Here is a 27,038-nt window from a genome sequence, read left to right on the forward strand (position 1 = left end):
AAGTTGAGTTAGGGACTTTATTTTAAAGTAGTTGGGAAAGGAAGAGCTGGAGTGAAGAAATGAGCTGGTAGACAGCCCCAATACCAGGAGTGGGAGTACTGAAAATGGACTCAATTCTCAGTGTCTAGTTCACTGATAGCAACAAAAATGGAATGTTAACTGTGTCTTGAGAGGTAAAATTACGTGCATCCTATTTAATGTATTTATTATATAAAACCGACTGCCCCTGCTCATTCATATGGATGGGAGATATTTTGCTCCTTTTTTCATCCATACTGATTTAGCTCTCTGCCAGTTATCCCCCTTCACACTTGCTTCATCTGTTTCTGGCATGTTTTGAATGAAGAGCCCCATGTTGCTTGGCCACTGGCAGGCGGTTGGCCATCTCTGCCCCAGCGTTTATGAGGAGCTTCAACCATTTGCAGAAAACTCAATCGTGACAGATGTTAACTTCTATAGAAAGTTTTATCAAGCTAAAGAAAGCATTTCTTTTTTACCTATGTTTAGTAAGTTTAGATGATGTGTGAGAAAGCAGAGACTGGCCTCTGTTTTTGACAGGATATTCCTATTCTCGACTAGTATGCCTGCAAATGAGAGGCAACAGCCTCATTTCCCACTTGTTATTACAGGAGTTAAGACGCAAGAAATGTGTGTGTGTGCACATGCATATACTTAGGATTGGATGGGATGGACTAGTTTGAGTCCTTTATACATCAGTATAGGTTAACATTCCTGCAATACAGACAACCCCCAAATCTCAGTGGCTTAAAAAAATAGATTTATTTCTTCATCATACTACATGTGCATGATGTTTAGCAGGAGATTCTGCTCATCAGAATTGCTTGGGGACCTAGGCTGACAGAGTGCCACCATCTTGAACAGTGCCAGTGACTAGAGGGAAAAAGAGCTCAGATGGATCTTGCACCCTTAAATGCTCTAGCCTAGAGGTAATAGACATTACTTTGACTCACCTGTGCAAAACTCATTTGCTAGAACTCGTTGCATGGCCCTATCTAATCACAAGGGAGCCAGGAAGTTCAATCCATCATTTATCTATAACTGAGGAAAAGTGGGGCGACGACCAGAAATATTTGACAAAATGACTGCCATAGTCCTGAAACTACAAAAATTAGGAAACACACAGACATTTGGTCAGAGACCCTTGAGCCTGCTCATTTATTTCATTTTCTCTTTCTCATCTGGAGAATTTTGTGTTAAGCCTTGGAAAAAAGTTAACTCAAAGGTTGCTAGTCATATCCTTAACCAGGTCAGGGCTAAGCCCTTGCCAGAAAATAAAATGCCAGAAATTCAGTAAGAATTTAAATGGTTACCCACAGATACGACATTGAAGTCCATAAGGAATGATAGCCACTGCTCTTATTATTACTAGATGTGGAACAAGGCTATTAAATATTTAAACATTTCAAGTTACCCTGAAAAACCTTACTCATGAGACTGATTGGTAATCTTGAATGGTCTTTTTGGGATTTCGTTGTAGTGGTTGTTATTGTTTGTAACATCTTAGTAATTCATGAAAGTTCAGGGGAAAGTGTCTGTAAGGTTGCCTCCTATTAGGTCCCTCTGGTGTGGGGGCCGGGGGCCAGTAGTCCTAAGTAAAGCACACTGGTGGTGGTACAAGTATTAACTACTGCTTAGCCATCATTTATTGGATGTTTGTTGCGTGCCTGGCATCGTGCTAAATCCTTTACATGGATTGTACTGTTAAATCCAGAAAACAACCTTATGAGAGTAGGTGGTGTTATCCCTGTTTTACCTATAAGGACACAGAGTTTTATATGGCTATGGTATGGCAGAGCCAGGGTTCAAATCCAAGGAGTTTGACTTCTTCTACCTTATACGCCTGACAGCTATTCTGTTCTGGTTGGGGTCCTGAACATACTTTGTCTTTTTCTTTAGCTTGATGTAGTTTTAGAGACTAATCTGGCAACGATCCGGGTTCTGGAAGCAATACAGAAGAAGCTTTCCCGCTTGTCTGCTGAGGAACAAGCCAAATTTCGCTTGGACAACACCCTCGGGGGCACATCAGAAGTCATCCATCGAAAAGCCCTCCAAAGGATATATGCTGATAAAGCAGCTGACATCATTGATGGTCTGAGGAAGAACCCCTCCATTGCCGTCCCAATTGTCCTTAAAAGGTACCTGAGTGAATATGCCCTTCATGCTTCAGTGTGCTTCTTGACAGACGTAGTGTCCCATTAAATACGATTCTCCTTTTCGACTTGGTTATCCCATGAGACCTCCATTTCTCCCCAACCCTGGTTGTAGGAAATCAGGTGGAGTGTGGGGTAGTGGAGCTTCCCGATGGGGTTCTGTGTAGCCAGCAGTAGAGAACAAACCTTTAAAGTCCATAGTGGAATGCTCTGTGTGTTTGAGGTAATATTTTAAAATAGAGAAAAGAAGAAAGAAGAAAACAGCCACCCATGTTCCTGCCACTCAGTACTAACCAATGTTTACATCTTTGTTTTTTAATAAGAAAAATCACGTTGTCTTTGTAAAATTGATATGTGTTATTAAAAAAGACTTAGCTTGCCATTTTTACCAAGAATGTCTTCTTTCTCGTAACAGAACTTCAGCCTGAGGTATAGAGGGGCTGTTGAACCCACCTAAGGCTAGGTATCAAGGAGGAGGCCAGGGCTGAGCCCCAGGCTCCTCCAAGCACATGGCACTCTGTATACTACACTATGAATCCCAGCTAAGATTCATAGGGGCCTCTGTCTGTATCACCTGGTGAAAACTTACCTGCTGCACAATGCACAAGTGCCCAGATTTTATTGTTCCTCCCTAGTCTTCTCCTCAAGAGCTGGCACAAGCTGTTCCTCTCCTTGCCAGTAGCATTTAACTTTTGTCTTTGAGATGGAGGATATTCTTCAGTTCTAGTGCTGCTTTTGATTTTACTCTCCTCTCTTCTAGAGTATCAGGATCAGTTGTTCTCATTAGAACTTCCAAACTGGCCAGAGGAACGTTACTGTGCAAGTTCTCTGCTCTTAGACTTTTGCGTTTACAGTAGCATAATAAACATTCTCAGAAGTCCTGTAGCAAAGAAACTTGTTTCACTTTGTTTCAGCTGGCCAAGGAAGAGAACCTCCTTTTCTAGGGTATTCTGTGGAATGTTGTTTGAGAAATAACTATTCTTGGCAAGATTTCTGACTTTGGGACAAATTACTTCCCCAAAGTAAGTCTTGAATGAGTAAATTTCTCATGTATCAGAGTTCAAGACTGGTTTGAGTAAAATTTATCCCAAAGTTGCCAACAGTTTTGGCAGATCTGCTATATCTTTTGACCTTCGAAATAAAATAAACCTGACATATTTCTTGCTTCTAAACCCTTATGAGATTAGGTGCTGTTACCCCTATTTTAGTGATAAAGAGACAGTCTTATATGGCTAATATGGCAGAGCCAGGATTCCAGTATGACTCCCTGCCTTAATAAAATTCCCTCATCTCGCTTCCCATGTCTTGTTTTTCCACCTTCCACTCCACTAGGTTGAAGATGAAAGAGGAAGAATGGCGAGAAGCTCAGAGAGGCTTTAACAAGGTGTGGAGAGAGCAAAATGAGAAATACTACTTGAAATCTCTGGACCACCAAGGCATCAACTTTAAACAAAATGACACCAAGGTCCTGAGGTCTAAGAGCTTACTCAACGAGATTGAGAGTATCTATGATGAGGTGAGCTGGAGGTCTCTACATCTGTGTGACGTCCCCTGTCTGTATGTTCAGCATAGCTTTGACTGCTGCAGATTACCTTTGTTATATGAATGTGAGACCCTCCAAAACTTGTTGATTCTTGCTTCATAGCATAGACTTCTATTCCCGATTCTACCATTTTAAGTCTAAGCCTCACTAAGCTGTTTTACTAGTTTCCCATCCTGGTTTCAGTTCATGCCCACTACCCCCCTCTCCCACTTCTCTCCCTATCTGTTTCCTTCCAACAGTACCTTATATTCCTTCATGTAGCCCATCTCAACTTCCCACAGCTTAAAATACTATCATTGATCCCCAGACTTTTTTTTTTTTTTTGGCCGCACTGTGTGGCTTGTGGGATTTTAGTTCCTCGAAGCTGGGCCCTCCACACCAAGAGTGTGTAGTCCTAACCACTGGACCGCCAGAGGACTCCCCCTAGACTCTTCCTAATCCTTGTTTATTCGGCATCCTTACCAGGATTATATAGAGTACTGGGAGCTAGGATACAGAGATGAATAAGAAACTAATCCTGCTTTCTTTGAGCTCACAGTCTTAGGGGATGGATAGAAACAAATACAGTGTGATTGAGAATTCCTAGAAGTGGTGTGATCTTGAATTTGAAAAAACTTTGTATTATGAAACTATCAAACATACACAAAAGGGGAGAGAATAGTAAAATGAGCTCTTACATAAACTTAATCACCTATTTTGCCAATTTTGTTATATCTGCCACCTTCCACACTCCCACCCCAGAAGGATTTTAAAGTAAATCCTAGACTTCATATCGTATCCTCCATAAATACTAATCCGGAATTTTAAAAGATGGTCCCAGTTCTGTCCCATTGTCTCTTATAAGTCTTCAATGTCTGGAAGGCACCGATCGTTTTGGTATCAAACCACATCTCGCACATTATCTTTTTGTTTCTGGAAGTTTTGGATTAGAAAATAATGGCCACTGTGGTTAATAGAAAGTACTGCTGGTGTAGTCTCATAGGTCTGTTTGTTGTTCCTGTAGGTACGTCGTGTAATACTTTGTCTCTCTCTCTCCTGTTAGAGGCAAGAGCAGGCTACGGAAGAAAATGCTGGTGTACCTGTTGGCCCACACCTCTCACTTGCCTACGAAGACAAACAGATTCTGGAAGATGCTGCTGCTCTGATTATCCACCATGTGAAGAGGCAGACAGGCATTCAGAAGGAGGACAAATATAAAATCAAGCAAATCATGCATCATTTTATTCCAGATCTGCTCTTTGCTCAGAGAGGTGATCTCTCGGATGTAGAGGAAGAGGAAGAAGAAGAGATGGATGTAGATGAAGCCACAGGGGCGGCTAAGAAGCACAATGGTGTTGGGGGCAGTCCCCCTAAGTCCAAGCTACTGTTCAGTAACACAGCAGCTCAGAAGTTAAGAGGGATGGATGAAGTATACAACCTCTTCTATGTTAATAATAACTGGTATATCTTTATGCGACTGCACCAGATACTCTGCTTGAGGCTGCTGCGGATTTGTTCCCAAGCTGAACGGCAAATTGAAGAAGAAAACCGAGAGAGAGAGTGGGAACGGGAAGTGTTGGGCATAAAGCGAGACAAGAGTGACAGCCCCGCCATCCAGCTACGTCTCAAAGAACCTAGTGAGTGCTTAGATTGTCAGTCTACAGAAGATGTGAGGGGCTGGGGACCTCAGGGCCTAGTTAGACTCAGGACTGCTTTCTTTTATACATAGAGCACAGGCAGGCCTTAGAGGCTGGCTAGGTTCAAATCCTAGCACCGCAGTTTACTGGTTGTGTGACCTTACTTAAACTCTGTGAACCTGTTTACCTGTAAAATGGAGGTACTACTTGTCTCTTGGGGTTGTTGGGACAATTGGAGAAAATATGCGAAGCACCCTGTGCACTGCTTGGATCATGGACACTCAATAGCTGGTACTATGGATACCAGGGAAGTGGGTGTCAGTTACTGTCATTTTCCCAAATGGCAGATCTCTGGGTTATTGCAAAGTGTTTGAAAGGACAGAGACGTGACTCAAACATCATAGTTGGTTTCATTCCATGACAGAACATAAATTCCTAGTTGTTCATGCCTGAGACAGATGCAAAAGAGGAGATGGGGACTCAAGAGATGGTTTGAGACAGCAGAACAGGCAGAGCAGGAATGAAGATAGAAGACTCAGGAAAAGGAAAATAAACGAGGATTAAGGAAGCCACCATATCCTCTAAGTAATTCTATGCTGCTTGCTTCTAGATATCTCTTCAGGTCATAAGTTAGGTACTTAAGCTGTGAGCCAAAAGCTTTTTTGTGAAGCCTTTCTTCTGTGCTCTTTAGGAAATAGCCAATCTTTGGAGTGAATTATCCTTTCTTTTCTTTTTTTTAAAACTGTTACTGGTATAAGAAGCCCATTTGAAGCCCTGGCCTTCTATCTGTTGAAGAGCTAATGAACCTGGGAATTAATTCTAAAAGACTTTATCTGGATTAGTACTAGCTTGAGAGACTTCAGTATAGTGATTCCATCTGCTTGGGTAGAAATGAGACAGAAGATGACCTAATCCTGGCTTGACCATTGACGTAACCTGGTTTGAGGCTTACAGTTTGTTCTTGAGTAATAATGTCAAGCCTCACACTGATCGTGGGTCATGTGGTTTGCGCTAATAGCACTCATAGCTTTATTCTGACATGAAAGCATTTTTTCATGGCAGTAGCACAGCCCGTTCCTATGCTGTGGATCCGAACAGGGTAATGTTCTGTAATGAAACTCAAGCCTGTTGCTTCTTTTAAACAGTAGTTGTCCTGTTTAACCTGTCTTGAGTGAATCCATCACACTTGAGATAAATGGAAATGGACTCAGCTTGTGCTCTCAGCCTTTTTTCCCCTATATTTTACAGAGAGGTAACTAAATGTCAAAGACAAAGAGTTCTTGTTGTAATTTGTTTTCATTTCAGTGAACTTTTTGTTGAAGTGCAAAACATAGACAGAAAAGTATACACATCCGAATTGTGTAGCTCAGTGAATTTTTACAAAGCAAACACACCTGATAACCAGCACCCTGATCAAGAAACAACATAACCAGTAGCCCCGTCGTGTCACAGTCTTGATTGCCAGCGCTGGAGATCAGAGTTGCCTGTTTTTGAGCTTTATTAAATGGGTCTTATTTTAGTAAACTAAAGGCGGAGTCCTTTCACCTTTCCTTGTGCACACTGCTAGTTGCCAGACGTCTCTGTAACAACAGATAAGATTCCAGCTGGTGGTTGAAGTGATTCATATGCAGCAAGTACTAATCATTTAATGTAATTTGTGAAGTACAATATTGGCAATCCATTTTTAAACAAAAGGACTTTGACAAATGCAGATCACTTCATTATTCATAGAGGATTTAATTTGCACTCCTCTTTTTCTGTTCCCGAGAGGTTTCCTAGTGCTAGAGTATGGTTCCGTCTGCCTTTTCTCTTCAGCCCTTGATGCTCCGTTGAAAGAGCTGTATGAACAGGCGACCCGTGTGAGGGATGCTCTTTGTAGGCTGCGAGAGCAGGTTCCTATCTTAGCAGGGGAACCAAGAACTTTTTGACGAAACTTCTTCCCTGGGATATTTTGCTCTCCTGTCACGCATAGCCAGGCCATACTGTAAATAAGTGTTTTTCAGGCACGGTCAGTCGGAGTGTTAGAAGCCGCTGTTAAAGTTGCAGAGTCACTCTCCTTTAATAGACAGTGCTGGGGGTTGTAGCCACCTGTCAGATCTCATCTCTCTGCACCTAGATTTGTTCTGTTAAGTGCTCTTTAGGCCAGCTGTGGGATTTGCCCTGCCTTCTCTTCCGATCTTTTCTTAGCAGGGTAAGGCCTCATCTCTCCCATCTCTCCCACAGTGGACGTTGATGTAGAAGATTATTACCCAGCTTTCCTGGATATGGTGCGGAGCCTGCTGGATGGCAACATAGACTCTTCACAGTATGAAGATTCGCTAAGAGAGATGTTTACCATTCATGCCTACATTGCCTTTACCATGGACAAACTCATCCAGAGCATTGTCAGACAGGTGAGGGCATGGCGGAGGCTAGGGTTGGTGAGGGAGAAAGTCTACAGATGGATTCAGGAAAGAGAAAAGGCAAGATTTCTGTTGGGAAAGCAAAGTCAGTTTCCTCATATAATGATGTTTATGAACGCATGGTTCTGTAGAGGGGAGGGAGAGGCTAATGTGATGTGATGTCGGATTTCTCCTGTTAACAGAGTGGGAGTACTTCAGCCATGTGGTTGACTCCTTTGCTTTGCTCAGCATGCCCTGGGAGTATGAGCCTACGTGAGATGTGATGTTTTACCCCCAGCACTGGTCCTGACCCCCTGCCCTACCCTCCCAGCTCTTACGTCGGGTACCAGGCGTGAGCTCAGTTTCCTCTTCTTTAGGTGTTGGTAATTCTATGGACTTTCCTTATTTAACATTTGAAGTTCTTTTTACAGGAAGGGTTTCATACAACATCTTTTATAATACTCTGTCCACCTCACTATCTGAGATTCCCTCTGAGTTAGATTTGTAGTTGGTTTTTTGGTTTATTCTTGTGGCACCCTGGAAGTTTGTAAATATGTTGTTCTTTACAACAATAATTTTATAGCAAATAACATGTAATAGGTTTCCATTCCTTTGCCTTTAGTTCTGAACTTTTGAAGGGATCAGAGTCTGTTGATAGTGCACCACTTTCTTTAAAGTGAAAACTTTTTTTTTTTTTTTTTTTGCGGTACGCGGGCCTCTCACTGTTGTGGCCTCTCCCGTTGCGGAGCACAGGCTCCGGACGCGCAGGCTCAGCGGCCATGGCTCACGGGCGCAGCCGCTCCGCGGCTCGTGGGATCTTCCCGGACCGGGGCACAAACCCGTGTCCCCTGCATCGGCAGGCGGACTCTCAACCACTGCGCCACCAGGGAAGCCCAAAGTGAAAACTTTTAAAGAGACAATTCTAATTCTAGAGTCCACACCACTACTATGGAAAGAAAAGCTTGTTCAGTGTTTTCCTCGGATAAAATATGGAATCCTTTGCAAAGTACTCATGCTTTTACCTTGAATTTAGAAGGATGCATGGCTCTGTACCCCTCTCACAGGATCTACTCAGAGTCAAGGAATGTTGCTTCACATAACTGAATCTTGGCATCTTCACAAAAGTTGTCAGGCAGAGAGCTGAAAGTTGAAGTGGTTATTAGACCTTCCCTTAAGGGGTCTTAATGGTGATGGACAGAAATCTTTACATGTATACAATCAGCTATGGTCATAATTTTTGAGAGACTAATGCCTGTTAATGTCCCCTAGGTTTATATAAAAGACTTCAGTTACCATGTGCTTATGTTTCTGTTTACAAGTTTGCTGTTGCTACAGCTAGAAGTAAAGTCTTTCATACTACCAGTACAACTTTAAAAATCTAATACAACAAGCTTATTTATTTTTTTATAAGCCCAAGGTTGGTTTTTTGTTTGTTTGTTTTTGGGGTTTTTTTGCTGTACGCGGGCCTCTCACCGTCGTGGCCTCTCCCGTTGCGGAGCACAGGCTCCGGACACGCAGGCTTAGCGGCCATGGCTCATGGGCCCAGCCGCTCTGAGGCATGTGCGATCTTCCCAGGCCGGGGCACGAACCCGTGTCCCCTGCATCGGCAGGCGGACTCTCAACCACTGCGCCACCAGGGAAGCCCCCAAGGTTGGTTTTTTAAATAGATATAATTAGTCCATTTACTAGAAGCACCTGGTTATGATTTTGAGTCAATAATACGTAAGGCCCGATCTTTTTTTATGGAGACAGGTTTTATCCAGAAATCTGAATCCATTGTTTTTAAAATACGTTTATGCTCCTCAGCTTAACTCCTGAATTGGAGGCATAACATTTCTTACTCTCCTTATCTCCTTCGCTGTTCTCCCAGCATTCATTGCTGACTGGAGGTGGAACATATATTTCAAGGTCAAACCATATATTTATCTTACTTTTCTAGACTAGTTTAAGAGGGGTTTGTCTTAAGAATACAATAGGCAGCCTCACAGACATCTGGTGTGGGGCTCAAAATATGGCCAGACCATCTAGGGGTTAGACTGGGGAGGTTTTTTTTTTCCCTCTCCTGCATGCCTCCTTTCTGGACATCTCCCCCATCCTCATGCTTCTCTCTTCAGATGAACACTCAGCACGTATTCAAGGCTTCTCCAGCACCTGAGGCTTTCACTTGCCACGGCAGTGCCTCTGGCCCTGGCATTACCAACCTTTCCATCCAGGTGCTCCTCTGTAAAAAGTCTACCAGACACACTCATTGTGTCATTTCAATTTAGCAGGAGAGAGAATCTAACCAGCCTAGTGTGGGGATGAGAGTTGCCTAGTTGTCCCTGGATTTGTAATGCTGCCCTTTCCAAAGACTAGAAGGGGCCAGATATCCAAGGAGAGGGTGTGGATTAGGGAGTCGGTGACATGGTCTCCTTTTACAGGAAGGTATAAAGAAGTATCTACATGATAGAGACCATGCTTTGGACATGCACTGCTTTTTTTCTCTCTTAAACACTGTATTTTAAGCCTTCCCCCGTATTATCAAGTTATCATAAGCATTATTTTAATGGTCACATTAAAAGCCATTGTATAGACTAATTGTAATTTAACCACCTCCAGTTGCTGGCCTTTCTACCACCATCAGGTCACTCACCCTTCTGACCTTGCACCTTGTCCATTTATCTACAAATACACATACTTGTCACTTAAGAGTTTTTTAAATGTTAAAAATAAGTAGTTGTCATAGTTACTAGCACTTCAAAAAGAGTGTATCTTCCTAAAAATAGAATGGCTTAGTGGTTATGAGAATTTTAAAGTAAAATAGACAAATTGATACTGCAATTAACATTTTGCTTTCTTGTATCTGTTTTTCACATTCTCTGGCATTTTAATGGGTAAAGTTTCATCTGAGAGAATTTTTATTTCACAGTAGATATATCGTCATGACCTATGAGAATAGAATCTCTGAAAGATTCAACTTTGTAGTCATCAGATAGTTTAATAAGATAGTTTCAGAAGTTACCAGTAGTCAGTCGTGATTGACCCGTGTTGAAAATGAGTTAATTTACCTACAATTTTAAATACTATACTTTTATTATCAGATGTGGAAAAATAGGGGGTGTGTTAGAAAGAATATTAGTCCTAACTCAGCTCCTTCAGCTGAGCACCCATGACAGATTAATTCAGTAACAGCTTCCTCAGTGCCTATTGAGTTTCAGACTTTGTACTAGGGCTGTGAATGTAGACATGGATCTTGCTTTCATGGTTCTCCGAAGTCCCTCTCCTCACCTTAGCACACATGAGTTTTCTTATCTAACATGTAAATTTGTCTCATATATCAATATAGTAGGGTACCCTTCTCCAGCCTGCCTCCCAGGGTAGTTGTGTGGATCAACTGAGAATACGTATGAAAGGAAATTGTAAATGGTAAAGAAGTGCCATAAAATTAGGAAGCCATGGAAATTTTCTTTCATGTAAAAAAATTTTTCTTAAGTTCCTTAGAACTTTAAATAAGCAGCACATTAACCTGAGTTGCTTATGGTTTTGCTTTTAAATATATATGAACATTTTATTCATGGACCAGAGATATGGTTGAAGATTTTGGCTTGGTTATTCTCCAAGAAAATAAGATAGTGGTTTTGTATGATTAATGTTCTAAAATGATCAACCAGAAAACCCTTTTTTTTTTTTCTTTTTGCGGTACGCGGGCCTCTCACTGTTGTGGCCTCTCCCGTTGTAGAGCACGGGCTCTGGACGCGCAGGCTCATCGGCCATGGCTCACGGGCCCAGCCGCTCCGCGGCATGTGGGATCTTCCCGGACCGGGGCACGAACCCGTGTCCCCTGCATCGGCAGGCGGACTCTCAACCACTGCGCCACCAGGGAGGCCCTGGAAAAACCTTTTTGAGCTGAGTGATTGGAACCACCAAAGGGAGGCTGAGTGTATGACAGGGAGAACTAGATTTTTGGTTCCCTGATGACTTGCCTTTGCTTGATTCCAGCTGCAGCACATCGTGAGTGATGAGATCTGTGTACAAGTGACTGACCTGTACCTGGCGGAAAACAATAATGGGGCCACTGGAGGCCAGCTGAATACACAGACCTCAAGGAGCCTCCTGGAGTCAACATATCAGCGGAAGGCTGAGCAGCTCATGTCAGATGAGAATTGCTTTAAGGTGAGAGGTACTCAGGTAGTCAGGGACCATGCTGACAGTGTGAGCTGTTGGGGCTCTCTCCCCAGAAGTCAAAGCCATACCAGGGTACTTTGACCCAGTGATTCCACTCCTAGACCTCCTTGGAGAGCCTGTGAACTCACTGGAAGAAATGCAAAAAAACATGGAAAAGTAAAGTCTCTTGTGGGTAGTCTGTTTCTTGCCTTTTAAAAAGATTAGCTCTTCCATATGATTTTTATAATTTTGTATTCTTCTTCGCTGAACATTTGAGTATTAATATTAAATGCTTCGTAAATATTATTGTTTAAAAGTGTAATCCATGGTCGTTGTAGAAAAGATAGGAAATGCAGAGAAAAGAAAAACTAGTCACCTACAGTTCTTCCCAGAAATAATCATTGATAACATTTCTAAACTTTTCTATGCTAATATATATTTTGAAAAAGATTATACTGGGCAAAATGTTCTGGAACTTCTTTCGCTCAATTAGCAACACCTCTGGGTCTTCAGCATCTTTTTATGACTATTTGATATTTAATTTTATAGAAAATTATGCCTGTCTAGTTGGACATTTAGGTTGTTTCCAGTTTTCCACCATTATAATAGCTAATTAGAAAAGCAAATAGCTGGAAACAGTCTAGGTGTCCAACCCTTTACGGGAATGGTTAATGGCAGCCTATTGTGTGAATGCTGGATGGCATATTTTGCAGCTCTTAAAAGTTAATTATAAATTATAAAAATACTGAAACAAATAAAGGACACAAAATTATGTGTGTTATGATTGCATCTATGTAATAAACGTGTATAGTGGAACAAAGCCTGTATGTATTAATGTAAGGACAGGTTTAGGTGGCCCAGAATAAGGTTTGTAGTTGGCCTAGCAGAGAGCGCTAAGCTAAATAAAAGTTTGACCTTGGTGGGCATGTTCCATGTACTTTAATGATCTGACCCTCAAATTGTTCACTTCTATTTTCAGCTATTTAGTTTCTGATCTATCACCTGTACTGTTGGCTTAATTTAGAATCAAAGACCTGGAAATGAGTTTTCTAGTTCAGTCACAGATCTAATGTTCTACTATCCGAGGACTTTCCCACTACAGAAGAGATTTCCTAAGCCTTTCAGAGTTTTAAATCTATAAATGTTTATTATGAGTTTAGTGGGTGTTTACTTTCATGGTGGACAGAATTATCATCCCCATCTACAGTGAGTTAACAGTGTATTATTAAATTGTGTGGTGAGGGCCTATGAAGGAATGGGTAGACTCACCCTGTAGATAAGAATAGTTGTCAGAATAGCAGAGGGAATAGCAGGAACAGAAGGCTTGGTAACCAGGAAAATCGTGTCATCACAGTGACCTTTTTCTTTCAGATGTTTACATAGAGCATAAAAGTCCACAGTATTAGCATTAAGCTAAGAATAAGCAGCCCTTCAAATCCTCTGCCCAGCCCCACCTCCTGCCTCCTCTCCCTTCATTTTTTTTCTATGCATATTCTACAGTGCTTTTTAAAAATCAGGCATGTTTAGCTCTCTGTGTATCCATTCAGACCCTTTTCTGTGCATTTGCATATATTGACACATAGATGTTTATATAGAAATTAATGATTAGATTTAGATTGGATTAGATAGCGTATTTTACATCTGGCTTTTTTTTTTTTACTTAATGTCTTAGAATTTGCTCTATTTTGGTTTACATAGATCCAGCTCATTTTTTCAACTGCTGTGTCATACATAATAGTATGAATGTACCATAGTTTTTTGTGGGGTTTTTTATTTGTTTGTTTTTGGGGTTTTTTTGTTTGGCTATGCCACATGGCCTGTGGGATATTAGTTCCCCCACCAGGGATGGAACCTGGGCCCCCAGCAGTGAAAGCGCCAAGTCCTTAACCACTGGACTGCCGGGGAATTCCCTGTACCATAGTTTTTAAAAAAATCATTGCCTCATGGGTAAACGTTTTAAACTATTTCCATTTTTTACTATCTCAAATAGTGCTTCATTGAACCGCATTTTGTTGTATTTGTATCCTTGCGTGCACGTGCTAGTGTTTGTTTAGGGTAGAGGCAGAGAAATGAAATTCCTAGGTTAAATGGTATGCATATTTTAAAATTTAAACTTTAATGGATATTCCCATTTCACTCTCCAAAGTGACTGGCTATACCAGTGTGCACTTTGATAAGAGCATTTATTTCCCCATTCTTAGTCAACACTTAGTATTATCAAACTTATTTTTGCCAATTAGATGATTAGTAAAATATTTTAATTCACATTTCCCTGTTTGCTACTGTTTCCTGTTTTTCTCTTCTGCGTATTGCCTACTCGTATCCTTCACCTTTTGCGGGGGAGAGGGGTTGTAGTTTTTTTTGCAGTACGCGGGCCTCTCACTGTTGTGGCCTCTCCCATTGCGGAGCACAGGCTCAGCGGCCATGGCTCACGGGCCCAGCCGCTCCACAGCATGTGGGATCTTCTTGGACTAGGGCACGAACCCATGTCCCCTGCATCGGCAGGCGGACTCTCAACCACTGCGCCACCAGGGAAGCCCTGCAGTTCTTTTTATGTACTTTTTCAAATATAATTTTCTTTGTCATGATTTCTCTGAAATCGATTGGTCTTCCTCTATGTCCTGTCCTTCAGTGCTCAGCTGAGTGTCACTTCAGTGAAGTGAAATCTTTCTCATCTCACTGAGGGGGGATAACATATTGCGCATGTTTCTAGCGTAGTACCTTCGTAGTTATTTTGTTGTAATGTAAATATAGCTATTTGTATCCCTTTTCCTTCACTAAATTGAGCTCCTCCAAGCAAGAAACCATGTTCTCTTCTGCGTGTGCCTCTGCCTAATAAATGGCAAACATTCAGTGACTATGTGTTAGTTGAATGAAGCCTAGGAGATTGGCAGAGGAGGCATGGAGAGGAGGTGGGGGCGTCCAAATGATAGAGGATCTTCACAGCCATAACTAAGGAAAAGGTATGAATTTTGTTGTGGTTGGCGAGCAGTGAAGCATTTTTAAGGACTAAATATTCCACTGGATTTGAGCTTTCAGGAAGATTAGTAACACTGAGTAAGGAGGAGGGGAGGAATCAGAGTCATGTTTACAACTGGAGGCAGTTACCAGTTGGGTGATGGATGTGGGCAATCTAATAATAAAGTTAGTCAGGACTTGGAGAGTGGTTGCGGAGGTCAGAGAGTTGGGGTGAACACATGGTAAAGGACCTAACAAGACAGGTGTCAGACAGGTGAGGAGCCTGTTGGGATGAAATTGAGTGCAGTTTTAGGCATGTAGAGGAGACTTGTCTTCTCAATATTACTTTGAAGAGTGGTTTCTTTACAGCAGTGGGACAAATCTTGACACTCTAGGTTATTCATCCTAAATCCAGGGGGGTTTAGCAAACTCCTAGAAGCAGTTTTTTTCAAATCTATTTTGGAAGTAACTATGTTTGTGTGTGTGTATGTTATGTTCTTGTTACTTTTTAAATTTTATTAGCAAATAGGAATTCTTCTTCTCCAGAAGAACTGTGAACCAGAACTGGTTTCTGGTCCTGTTTGCTTACTGACTAGCTGTGTGGCCTTGAGAAATCAGAACTTTCTGAATTTTAGGTTTTTCCCTATGTAAAATGAAGAATGTTGAAATAAATGATTCTCAAGCTTTCTTCTAATCGCTGATCTTCACCATGTGATTCCTATAGTGATCTGGTCTGCAGCGAGCCCTTAGGATAAGGGCATTGAGAATCCTGGGATTCCAAAAGGGGAGATCTGTGTGCCATCACCATTTGATACTTCTTTTGTGCAAAATGTGACGTGGTTTTGCCTCTATCAGTGTACTGCTTTTAAATGTGAATTTTTTAAAAAGATCACACAAATAGTATTAGCAGAACTCAGTTTCAAATATGATTGGTACCATTGCAGCAGATCACTTCTTATGTTGATGTTTTGTGTTCCTTACCTCATGGTATGTGTGATTTCTTGGGCAGTCTTTATTGTGGTGGAAATGTGATTGCTGTTTTCTGTTTGATGTTTTCCATTTCACTTTGGTATGAGAAGTTTCCTTTTCTTTTTAAACACTGTAGGCTTGTTTACATCTTTGTATCAAGTCCCATAAATGGGATTATCAAGTGAAATGGCATTGACATTTTATGGTTCTGACTTTTGAGCACTCTTTCTGATATTGATTACTGTTTTAGCTAATTCAAGAAGTAAGAAACATGAAATGGTGCCTCTTGCTCTAACATTTCATTTTGCTGGTAGCAAGATTGGACCTTTGCCTTTTTATCACCTGCTAAGCTTTTGAGTTATCTTCCTCATCTCTTCAATTGGAGCAAAATTTTTTTTATAACTTTATTGCCTCCCCACCTCTCAACCCTTGAGAATCTATTTACAGCTTTGGAGATGGTCTTTTGTTTACATTCAGGTTTCTTATTTGCAGCTTATGTTCATTCAGAGCCAAGGCCAGGTTCAGCTGACCATCGAGCTTTTGGACACGGAAGAGGAGAACTCGGATGACCCTGTAGAAGCAGAGGTATGGATGAGTATACTGCAGAAACTGGGGAGAGTATGTCATGTTCTGAGAGTCTGCCCAGTGAGTGTCTTCTAGAAGCCTAGCCAGCGTTAGCCTGTTTAAGGGTCAGGACCTGACGCTTAAGTACAGGTCATTTCAGCCATATCTTCAGCTGAAGAAAAGGACTGCCTGGTGGTAAGATATTTAGGATTGATGGCAGTCTCATCTAGCTTTCAGGAAAGCCCTCTCCTCTGAGGAAGTCTCATGGTTGGCACCTTTCTTGTTTTTCTCCTAAAGCACAAGAAAGAACAAATGAGGTGCCATCTGCCCAGTATCATCTTGACCCTTTGTGTCATGTTTACTTTTTATTGGGATAGATGGAGCCAGGAGTTCTCAACCCCAGGGGGTAGACAGAGTGAGTTGGTTATCATAGTTGGGTCTAGCAGGTAATATTAATGAGAAATGCAAGCCACATGTATGTATGGTGCTGAGGGCATATGGAGGGGAGGAGACTGTTGTTTTATGGGAATATTGGCTCGTGGTTGCCAAATCTTAAATTTTTTTTAAAAGAGATGCCAGAAATTTAGATTTTGATGTGAAAGATACTGATTTTCAAACATTTGCCACTATACATTTTGTTCTTTAACAAAACCCTCTGTAGGGAAATAAAACTTGTCAGTGAGCCAGCTTCTAACCAGTTATGACTTCTGGTAATTGTTAAGTATCTCAGAGAAACTTTAGGTTTTGCATTCTCACAGATTTTTTTAAGCTGTGTTTTAATACCAAGTAACAAGCATGTCATTATGGAAAGAGATTTTTTTGATCTTGTATTTAAATATTTCAGACATTTTAGTCATAGAATTTGCTAGACAGCCTGATGAGGTTGGAGTTCAGTTTTTGTGCTCTCTCCCCCACCCCCATTTTGTGTTTACAATCCTAGCGCTGGTCAGACTATGTGGAGCGATACATGAATTCTGATACTACCTCTCCTGAGCTTCGTGAGCACCTGGCACGGAAACCAGTGTTTCTCCCACGGTGAGTGAACCAACTCATGTATCGGCAGCATAACACTAATGCACAGTCCAGGAACGAGGAGTTAGATGACTCTCAGTTTCTTGGTTTTCACTTATTCTGTTGTTCTGTCTACTGAGGATGCTAATTCAAGGTTTGTATGGTTTTACACCATGAGCTTACCTGGAGCACGTGCCAAAGCATCAGGGAGACAAGAGTTTTAGGAGTCAGTAGTAACTTCCCTTCAGGAATGTGTGTCAGAGTCTCCAGGGTTTGATGATTCACTTGGAGGACTCAAGGACTCAGCATGTAGGCATACCCACAGTGATGGTTTACTGTAGCGAAAGGATACAAAGCTACATCAGCAAAGGGAGGAGGTGCCTGTGACAAAATCAGAGGATGCCAGGCGCAAGCTTCTAAGGGGCTGTGACTTCCACTGGAGGCACAAGGACACTCTTCATTCCTCCAGCAGCAAATTATGACAATATGTTTGAGATGCTGCCTACCAGAGAAGCTCATTGGAGACTTGGTACTGGGGGTTTTATTGGGTGCTACTCCTGCAGGCACCCTCTGCCTAGCTTGTACCAAAATTCCAGACTTCCAGAAGGAAAGCAGGTTTTCAGCATAAACCATTTATTTCGTACAGTTTAGGTACAGTGAGGCACTCTTGTCATTCAGGGAATGGGGGAAACTCTCCCAAAATCCAAGATGCCAGAACCCAGCCAAGGGACAACCTAGTAAGCACGGTTTTCAAAGGATAGCAGTCTTAGGCCTGCTATGTTAACTCTCTTCACGGAATTTAAAAAATTTCCTGGGCTTCCCTGGTGGCGCAGTGGTTGAGAGTCTGCCTGCCGATGCAGGGGACGCGGGTTCGTGCCCCGGACCAGGAAGATCCCACATGCCGCGGAGCAACTGGGCCTGTGAGCCATGGCCGCTGAGCCTGTGCTCCGCAACGGGAGAGGCCACAACAGTGAGAGGCCCTCGTACCGAAAAAAAAAAAAAAAAAATTTCCTCCCCATATGTGGGCAAATTGTATGCTGGACCTCTGTCTGAGGATGAAGACAGAGTTTCAGAAGTAGAAGATAGGTTTTGCTGTAGTAGATTGGCTTTCTTCCTTCCCCAAATTTTGCGAATTGAAACCTCATGTCTTACATTCCCAGAAAGGTATTATCCCAGTATTATTAGACTTAGTCCTAATTGGAACATGGAAAGGGGTGAGAACAGAAGGGCCCTGCCAGCTTCTTCCATTCACTGAGTCATTTAACAGACTTCAAGCAGCTGCTCTGTGCCAGGCCCCTTTCTTAACAAAACAGATTTAGTCTCCATGCTTTTTTTTTTTTTAATTTATTTTATTTCTTTATTTTTGGCTGCGTTGGGTCTTTGTTGCCGCGCACGGGCTTTCTCTAGTTGTGGCAAGCGGGGGCTGCTCTTCGTTGTGGTGTGTGGGCTTCTCATGGCAGTGGCTTCTCTTGTTGTGGAGCACGGGCTCTAGGCGCGTGGGCTTCAGTAGTTGTGGCACGCAGGCTCAGTAGTTGTGGCTCACGGGCTCTAGAGCACAGACTCAGTAGTTGTGGCGCACGGGCTTAGCTGCTCCGCAGCATGTGGGATCTTCCCGGACCAGGGCTCAAACCTGTGTCCCCTGCATTGGCAGGCGGATTCTTAACCACTGCGCCACCAGGGAAGTCCCTCCATGCTTATGAAACATAACATTGTATATTTCTCAACAGATTGGCAAAATTCTTAAAAAGATTTGTAATCTTTGTTATGGAGTGTGTGGGGAAGAGGGGAGGCGCTTTGCTTTACTGTGGGGGGAAATATTGATACAATCATTCCAGGATCAGAGCAGTTAAAATGTATAGGACCTTTACCCTGGAACTTTAATTTTTAATAATTTTTTTATTTATTAAAATTTTTAAAATAATTTTAATAATATTTAAAATAATTTTTAAAATAATTTAAAATAATATTTAAATTTAAAAATAAATTTAAAATAATATTTAAAATAATTTTTAATAATATTAAATAATTTTAATAATTATTTATTAAAATTTTAATAATTTTTAATAATTACAGCTATTACAGCTGAGGTTCTTTCTCAGTCTTTTTGTCCTTAAGACCCCTTACAGTCTTAGAGATTGAATACACCAAAAAAACTTTTGTTTATGTGGATTATATCTAGTAATATTTACCACATTAGAAATTAAAACTGAAAAACGTTTACTATGTTTATGAATTCGTTAAAAACAATGCTAAATGCATTCTGTGTTATCATAAGTAATATTTTAATGAAAAGCTACTTCAAAACAACAAATTAGTGAAGAGTGGCATTGCTTTACATTTTTGTAAATCTGTTTCATGTCTGGCTTAATAGAAGAACAGCTGGATTCTCATATCTGCTTCTACATTCATTCTGTTGCACTATTTTGTTTCGTCAAAATACGTGAAGAAGAAAAAAAAAAAATACGTGAAGAAAATCTGGCCTTACTGAAAAATGTAGCTGAAAAAAGTAGTATTTCCATATCCTTTCAGATAATTATGGATATTCTTGATATGACAGCAGAACTGTCCAAGTAGTAGTTTCTTAAAGGCTAGTTGCAGTATCGGTGAACTTTTCATGTGGTTATGTCAAAATCCATTGGTTTATCTTGTACTTTGAATTTTTTCATGCATGGTTTTATAACTTCATGCAGTTGGTTATTTGGAACATTTTCACTAAGTTATGCGGACCTACCAAATGTTGACACGTCTTCATTTTACAGTATTCCCACCCCCCACCCAGCCCCCCCAAAAAACACCACATTTATTAATATTGCCGTTGACCTCATCAGTCACATTTTTTTTTTTTTTTTTTTTGCGTACGCGGGCCTCTCACTGTTGTGGCCTCTCCCGTTGCGGAGCACAGGCTCCGGACGCGCAGGCTCAGCGGCCATGGCTCACGGGCCCAGCCGCTCCGCGGCATGTGGGATCTTCCCGAACCGGGGCACGAACCCGTGTCCCCTGCATCGGCAGGCGGACTCTCAACCACTGCGCCACCAGGGAAGCCCCAGTCACATCTTTAAGTAGTGGGAAGTTGTCACACCTCATGCCGGCCAATACCAGTTTACCAAAATTCCGAGTTTTACTTGAAAGCTTAAATTTTATCATTGGCAACAAATGTCCTCAGTTGTTTTCCTTGAAGTACCAGTCTCCCTTGTTCACTTTTGAGAAAATATTTGCCAAACACCCCAGATCGGCTAGTCAGCTATTCTTTCAGGTAAAAATGGCGAACCATGTGCAGCTCAAGCAGTGCTCAAGTGCTTTCCTTCATGAATCCCATTGTACTTTGGCACACAAAGGTACTTTATGTTTAGTTCCCATTTCATCACCCAGTATGTTAAAAAGATGTGAACTAAGGGTCTTATCAATAATAAGAAATGTTATTGTTTCATCAAGGACATTCTTAAGTCAGACCAGCTTTCCTTTTTGAATTGCCAGTGTGTGGCCAAAGAGTACAAAGATATCTAAGGACAGATTGGTGCCATCACCAATTTGTTTTTTTTTTTAATAGTCACTATTATTTTTGCACTGCCAATGCTAATGTTAATACTGTTTTTTTTTTAAAGAAAGAAAGACACTGTTTTAGTATTATTATGACAGTAGTTTTGATCTTACAACTTCCTAAAAAGCATCGTGGGGGCCCCCAACAGTCCTTGGACCAAAGAACTGCTGTCCTATGGAAATGTATATACAAAGATATTCACTGAAGCAATGTTTTTTTTGTTTTGTTTTGTTTTGTTTGCGGTACGCGGGCCTCTCACTGTTGTGGCCTCTCCCGTTGCGGAGCACAGGCTCCGGACGCGCAGGCTCAGCGGCCGTGGCTCATGGGCCCAGCCGCTCTGCGGCATGTGGGATCTTCCTGGACCAGGGCACGAACCCGCGTCCCCTGAATCGGCAGGCGGACTCTCAACCACTGCGCCACCAGGGAAGCCCTGAAGCAATGTTTTTAATAGCAAAGTGTAGGAAACAGTAGAACTGTCTAGCTGACAACCTTTCTCTGCTTGTGTTGGAGGGAATTAAGCCTGCCAAGGCATCCACTGATGTGAATTATCTTCTTTCCTAGATGTGTAGAATAGCACTAGTTATGTACCATCTGTGGGAGAATTGAAAGAAATAGACATTTAAGTAATTTTCTGTGCTCTGTGGTTCAGATGAAGGACCTGATTAATTCCTGTTAAGGAATTGTTCAATTAAGACACATTCCTCTGTAGCAGTTAAAGAGAATGACACAAATCTATCTGTAGTGAAATGAAAAAATCTTCATGACATTAAGTGAAAAATTGAGAGAGACCTAGAAGATTTTAAATGAAAACTGCTAACAGTGGCTACCTGTGGCAAGGCAAGTGGGATTTTGAGAATTGGGGTAGGGGGTAGTTGGCAATTTCTTTTTATTCTTTGTATCTCTGCAGTTGAAAAAATATTTTTTTAAACAATAAAACCACTGGACATTTAAAAAATGTATGTAATTAAAATTGTGATACATGCTGTGAAGGCAAATAAAAAACTTTTGGGGCAGCCATGGGAACCTGCACCTGGAGGAGCTCTCATCCTGCAGGGCTTTGCTGCTTTGTAGGAATCTGCGGCGGATCCGGAAGTGTCAGCGTGGTCGAGAACAGCAGGAAAAGGAAGGGAAGGAAGGGAACAGCAAGAAGACCATGGAGAATGCGGATAGCCTGGATAAGCTGGAGTGTAGATTCAAGCTGAATTCCTATAAGATGGTATATGTGATCAAGTCAGAGGACTACATGTATCGGAGGACCGCCTTGCTCCGGGCTCATCAGGTGAGAACCAGTAACTGGAATTTCTACACACTTCTCCCTCCTCAGCCAGGACCAGGCCTGCCCCAGAGGCTTCTGGTTGTTTCTCTCCCTTTGTGAAAATCTCTTGGATTTGAGAATTGTCGAGTAAGGATGCCGTAACAAAGTCCCACAGACTGCGTGGCTTAAACAACAGAAATTTATTGTCCTACAGTTCTAGAGGTTGGAAGTCCAAGGTTGAAGTGTTGGCGGAGTTGCTTTGAACCTTCTGAGGGCTGTGAGGGAAAAACTATTCCTTGCCTTTCCTAGCCTCTGGTGGTTTGCTGGCAATCACTGGCATTGCTTGGCTTGCATATTTCTGCCTTCATTTTTACATGGCATTCTCCCTAAATGCGTGTCTGTGTCCAAATTTCCCCCTTTTAAAGAATGCCAGCCATGTGGGATTATGGGTCCACCCTACAACAGACAGTATGAGCTCACCTTAACTAATTACATCTGCAACAACGTTATTTCCAAATAACATCACATTCTGGCGGGGGGGAAGCTAGGATTTCAACATATGAATTTGTGGGGACACGATTCAGTTGATAACAGCTGGTCGCACCTTCCAGTGAAGCTACTCCTAGCATTTACATTTCAGGTAGTATTGCTTGTATGAATCCTGTCTGTTTTCACATGCTACCTGAATTGTGAAAGTCCTAGTGCAGTTATGTACCAAGGTATTGTGCCAGGCCCTGGGACTACAACCGTGAGGTAGAGCATATAAGGTAGTGTGATGATGTGCACTACCAAGGAGAGAAACTAGGTGAAGTGATCAAGGGTAACTGGCAGGCAGGGCCCTGCTTTTGTTGGGGAAGACCTCTCTAAAGAGGTGACGCTTGAGGCCTGAACAATGACAAGGATCCAACCTGGTGCAGAGTTGGGGGTTGGTACTTTTTAGGCAAAGGAAACAAGCAAGCACAAGGCTGGGAAGGAGGAAAGGACTTGGCATTTTCAAGAAACTAAAAACATCAATGTGGCTTGCGCCATAGGGAGAGTGGGGTGCATGAAGTTGGAAGGGTGGGCGGAGGCTACATTACTTATTCTCATAGGCTGCGGTTTGGATTTTGTTTGAGGTACATTGAGACATCGTTGACAAAGACATAGACTGATGAGAGCGAGTGAGGGCACCAAGTTGGAAGGGCAGAGACCCCTCGAAAGACTGCTTTCATTCATATGAGATGTGATGTCTACCCAGACTACCAGGGTTGTAGAGGAATTATAATTAGATTGGAGGGACTTCCCTGGTGGTCCAGGGGTTAAGATTCCACGCTTCCAATGCAAGAGGCGTGGGTTCAATCCCTGGTCGGGGAACTAGGATCCCATATGCTGCGTAGCACAGCCAAAAAAAAAAAAGATTGGACATATAACTGTCAGGATGTGGTAATGTTTGGATGTAGGGAGGTTAAGAGAAAGGGGAACGTTAAGGATGATGCCTGGTGGTTTTTGTTTTTTGGTTTTGTTTCTTTGCTCATTTTGCTTGAGTAAATGGGAAGTTTAGGGGAACATCTGTTAATAGGAAGGGGTTACCAGGTTTGGGAGGCAGATGAAAAGACTACAGAACATTCAAGTGGGAACCATAGGTTGGGCGATTTTTAATGTACTTCTCTCATGGTGCTGTGTGTCGTATGCCTGCATGTTTCTGATTCAGATGATTTGGGGAGCTGGGCAACACCTAATTTATCTTTGTATCCCCTTCTCTGCCTTGCCTGTGGGCACTAATAAATATTTACCAGATGTATAGGTAGGAACAAAAACCTCCACTGAAGATCTGCTATGCCCAGCACTGTGCTGGGCAGGGTGGGGTAATAGCGGGAAGGGAGAGTGGGTTTTAAGCCCTTTACCTTGTTTTACTTAGAAGTGGATTGCCATGCTGACAGAAATGACTAACGGCCTCGACTCAGTGTCTCGCTCCGGGTATGTTAGAATCAGCTGGGTTGCTGGTTTAAAACTGCAGATTGATCAAGTCGTTCTCTCCCCACCCCCTGCCCCGCCCCCCTACGTGATAATGATGCAGGAGGCTAAAATCGAGAAGCACTGAGCTAGTTCTGCCCAGACCCTGTGTTGGTATTTCTTTGGGAGCTTTATGAATTCCAACTCCTTATGTGTTCTAAGTTCTTAATCTCTTTCAATTCTTTTCTTAAAACAGATTCCTAATTTTTTTTTTTTTTTAAACTTATCAGTGGTATCAGCACTGATAAGCCCACATCTTTCTTCTGGCACTTGAGGAGAAAATTGGGCTTTGTATTTGAAGGCTTTTAGTCCTAGTTCATGGGGTTTTTTTTCTTCATTCTGTTTTGCAGTCCCATGAGCGGGTAAGCAAGCGGCTACATCAGAGGTTCCAGGCCTGGGTAGATAAGTGGACCAAGGAGCATGTGCCCCGTGAAATGGCAGCGGAGACCAGCAAGTGGCTCATGGGTGAGGGGCTGGAGGGCCTGGTGCCCTGCACCACCACCTGTGACACAGAGACCCTGCACTTTGTGAGCATTAACAAGTACCGTGTCAAATATGGCACAGTGTTCAAAGCCCCGTAACTGCAGAGCCAGAGCAGATAACTTGAGGGGTGTGTGTGTGTTGGGGGGGGCACGTGTACTCGCACACACTGAAGAAACAAGGAAGATGCCTTTCAAGCCTCACTGGGCCTCTCTGGGACATGGCCACCTGATCTGTGTGTGGCTGGTGCAACCTGGCACCAAGTGGGCTACATATAAGGAACGTGGATACCTTACAAAGCCGGAGCTGGAACTTTTCCCGGGGGTTTTGGGCATTACCCTGCCCTGGAGGGGAAGAAATCCATGCAAGCACAGGGATATGCAGCTTGCTTGCACACACCAGCAGAGCTAAGACTGCAGCCTCCTGGGGCCTGACCTTCAGTGAGAGAACCGGATGCTGTTCACACCTTGATTGGATGGGCGAGCATTGACTGACAGACTGGGGAAGGACTCGATGCTTAGATGGATTGTAACTCTGATGGTCACTGCTCCTTTCCTCTTCCCCCCCAAAAGGAAAAAAAACTGTATTGGATTTTTTTTTCCTGGTCACTTGAGCACATCTAGATAACCCATTAAGATTTTCTCTGGGACCTGCAGTTTGGCTTTGGGATTGATCATCTTGTGGATTTGATTCCTGACGAATCCCTTGCTGCCCACCCGTTATTCTCTCCTCTGGTTCTCAACCTCAACAAGTTCAAATCAGTTGTCCTTTTTAGCTCCCGTGGAACTGTTTTGTACCTGCTTCTTTACTAGTCTACCCTAGTGCCATCCACCAGCTTTACTCACTCACACACACACACACACACAAACACACACACAGTTTTAACTTGGTTTTTCTTTTTTTTTGTAAATAATGTACATACTGTCAATTTTTTATTAAAAGAAATATGCTTTGATGTGCTAGCATAACTGCTCTAGCTTCTTGTGTACCATAGTTCTATGTGGCTTCAGATTTAGTACCTATGAACAGATGTACAAGACATTTATTACACTTTTTACCAAAGGGAGTTACCGTTGTAGTACTTTTGTGTAAAACTTGTCTTCCCCTTGCCCCAACTTTTTTTTTTTTTTTTTTTTTTTTTGTAAATAAATAAAGCTTGGTTCTTACTTAAGGAATAAACTCTCAACCCAAGTCCCTTGTCCTCACCAGAGAACTACTGTGAAGCAGGGATTTTGGCTTCAGTTCCTTATCTACGGTACAAACAGGATTTTGCTTTAAATAGTTAGCAGTCAGTTGTATGTGTTCCAAATCAAAATATCTTAAGTTTTTTAAATAGAATTATTCATTCTTTTAGTACGTGTTTTCCCCCCTTATTTCAGCTGTTTGGAAATATTTTATATTTGGGTAAGTTGTGCAGCTATGTAGTTTGTACTTTTCTGTATTTTTTCTTATCCTTATTGGAAATGGGAGTGAACAGCTTAAATACCAAACCAGTGTTTGAAAGAAGTGTGTACAGAGTGTGTGGTATAAATGGGGCTGGGAGGGAGATTCGATACATTTCGTTAGCAACTGCAAATGGAATATATACATATATATTTTTTTAAATTACATAAATTTAAACTGGCAGATATTTAAACATGACTGATTAGGATTTTTATATGTGGTCAGCCTGGACTTTCTGAACAAAGACCAACTGAGCCCCTCCCAGTACTCTGGTGAATTTTTCTCCAGCAACCATTACCCTAGTCGTAGCTGTAAAGTAACCAGCAGTGATTTGTGTGGTTTTGTTTGCTTTTTAATTAAAAATTCCCAACATCACCACCACAAAACCACAAATTTTTTGGCTCTGGACTTTCATAACACATGGTAGACTTTTCCGATTTTAGAGTTTTTTGTTGGGTGTGGTGGGAAGCAGTGGAGGGATGGGACAACTACAGGAGACTCAGAGCCCAAAAGTGTAGGGTGGCAAAAGAGCCTTGTGGGAGGAGATTCTCTGGTGAAGCTGGGGCAATGCCTGACTTGGGAGATGGAGTGATACTGACTGGGGGGGAAGATCTTCAGGTTTTCCCAGCAATAACTCACCTCTGCTTGCTTAAGACCATGTTGAATTGGAATTACGGCCGGGGTGGGGTGGGGTGGGGGGGAACTGATGGGACCTGACCAGGGGCAGCCCCAGCTGTTGCTGTCTCTGCGTGGGGTTACGCCCAGAGCAGCTGCTTGCAGGTCAGGATAGGGTTTCAGGGCCAATAGAGGAGAAAACCCCATCCTACCAGTGCAACCAAAAGAAGGGGGAGCGGGGGAGCTTCACCGACAGCCAGGGTTTCACAAACAGCATTTATATCCCTCCTGCCATCTGAGCTCCAAGCTCAACTCGGCCTGTCTTACAGCAGGAAGTTATATTTTAAATCTCGTTCGGT

At 42.3% G+C, this 27,038-nt stretch overlaps 1 protein-coding gene across 6 annotated transcripts in view; it reads left to right on the forward strand.

Moving 5' to 3' along the window:
* Positions 1 to 25,589, forward strand: part of SIN3A (SIN3 transcription regulator family member A) — a 66,533-nt gene extending 40,944 nt beyond the window's left edge. For 5 of the 6 annotated variants that reach the window (XM_089906973.1, XM_022580066.3, XM_089906974.1 and 2 more), the window contains exons 13-21: positions 1,918 to 2,156; positions 3,504 to 3,687; positions 4,757 to 5,330; positions 7,554 to 7,723; positions 11,690 to 11,863; positions 16,274 to 16,366; positions 17,286 to 17,380; positions 21,966 to 22,173; positions 24,492 to 25,589. In XM_089906973.1, coding sequence (XP_089763099.1) covers positions 1,918 to 2,156; positions 3,504 to 3,687; positions 4,757 to 5,330; positions 7,554 to 7,723; positions 11,690 to 11,863; positions 16,274 to 16,366; positions 17,286 to 17,380; positions 21,966 to 22,173; positions 24,492 to 24,722 — 1,968 coding nt within the window. In that variant the 3' untranslated portion in view covers positions 24,723 to 25,589. The other variant, XM_089906975.1, reaches the window with a different exon arrangement.
* The last annotated feature ends 1,449 nt before the right edge of the window (positions 25,590 to 27,038 follow it).

Source organism: Delphinapterus leucas, chromosome 2 (assembly GCF_059928025.1).
Source record: "Delphinapterus leucas isolate spDelLeu-1000000601 "Yukka" chromosome 2, BTC_Dleu_Yukka2, whole genome shotgun sequence".
Lineage (NCBI taxonomy): Eukaryota > Metazoa > Chordata > Mammalia > Artiodactyla > Monodontidae > Delphinapterus > Delphinapterus leucas.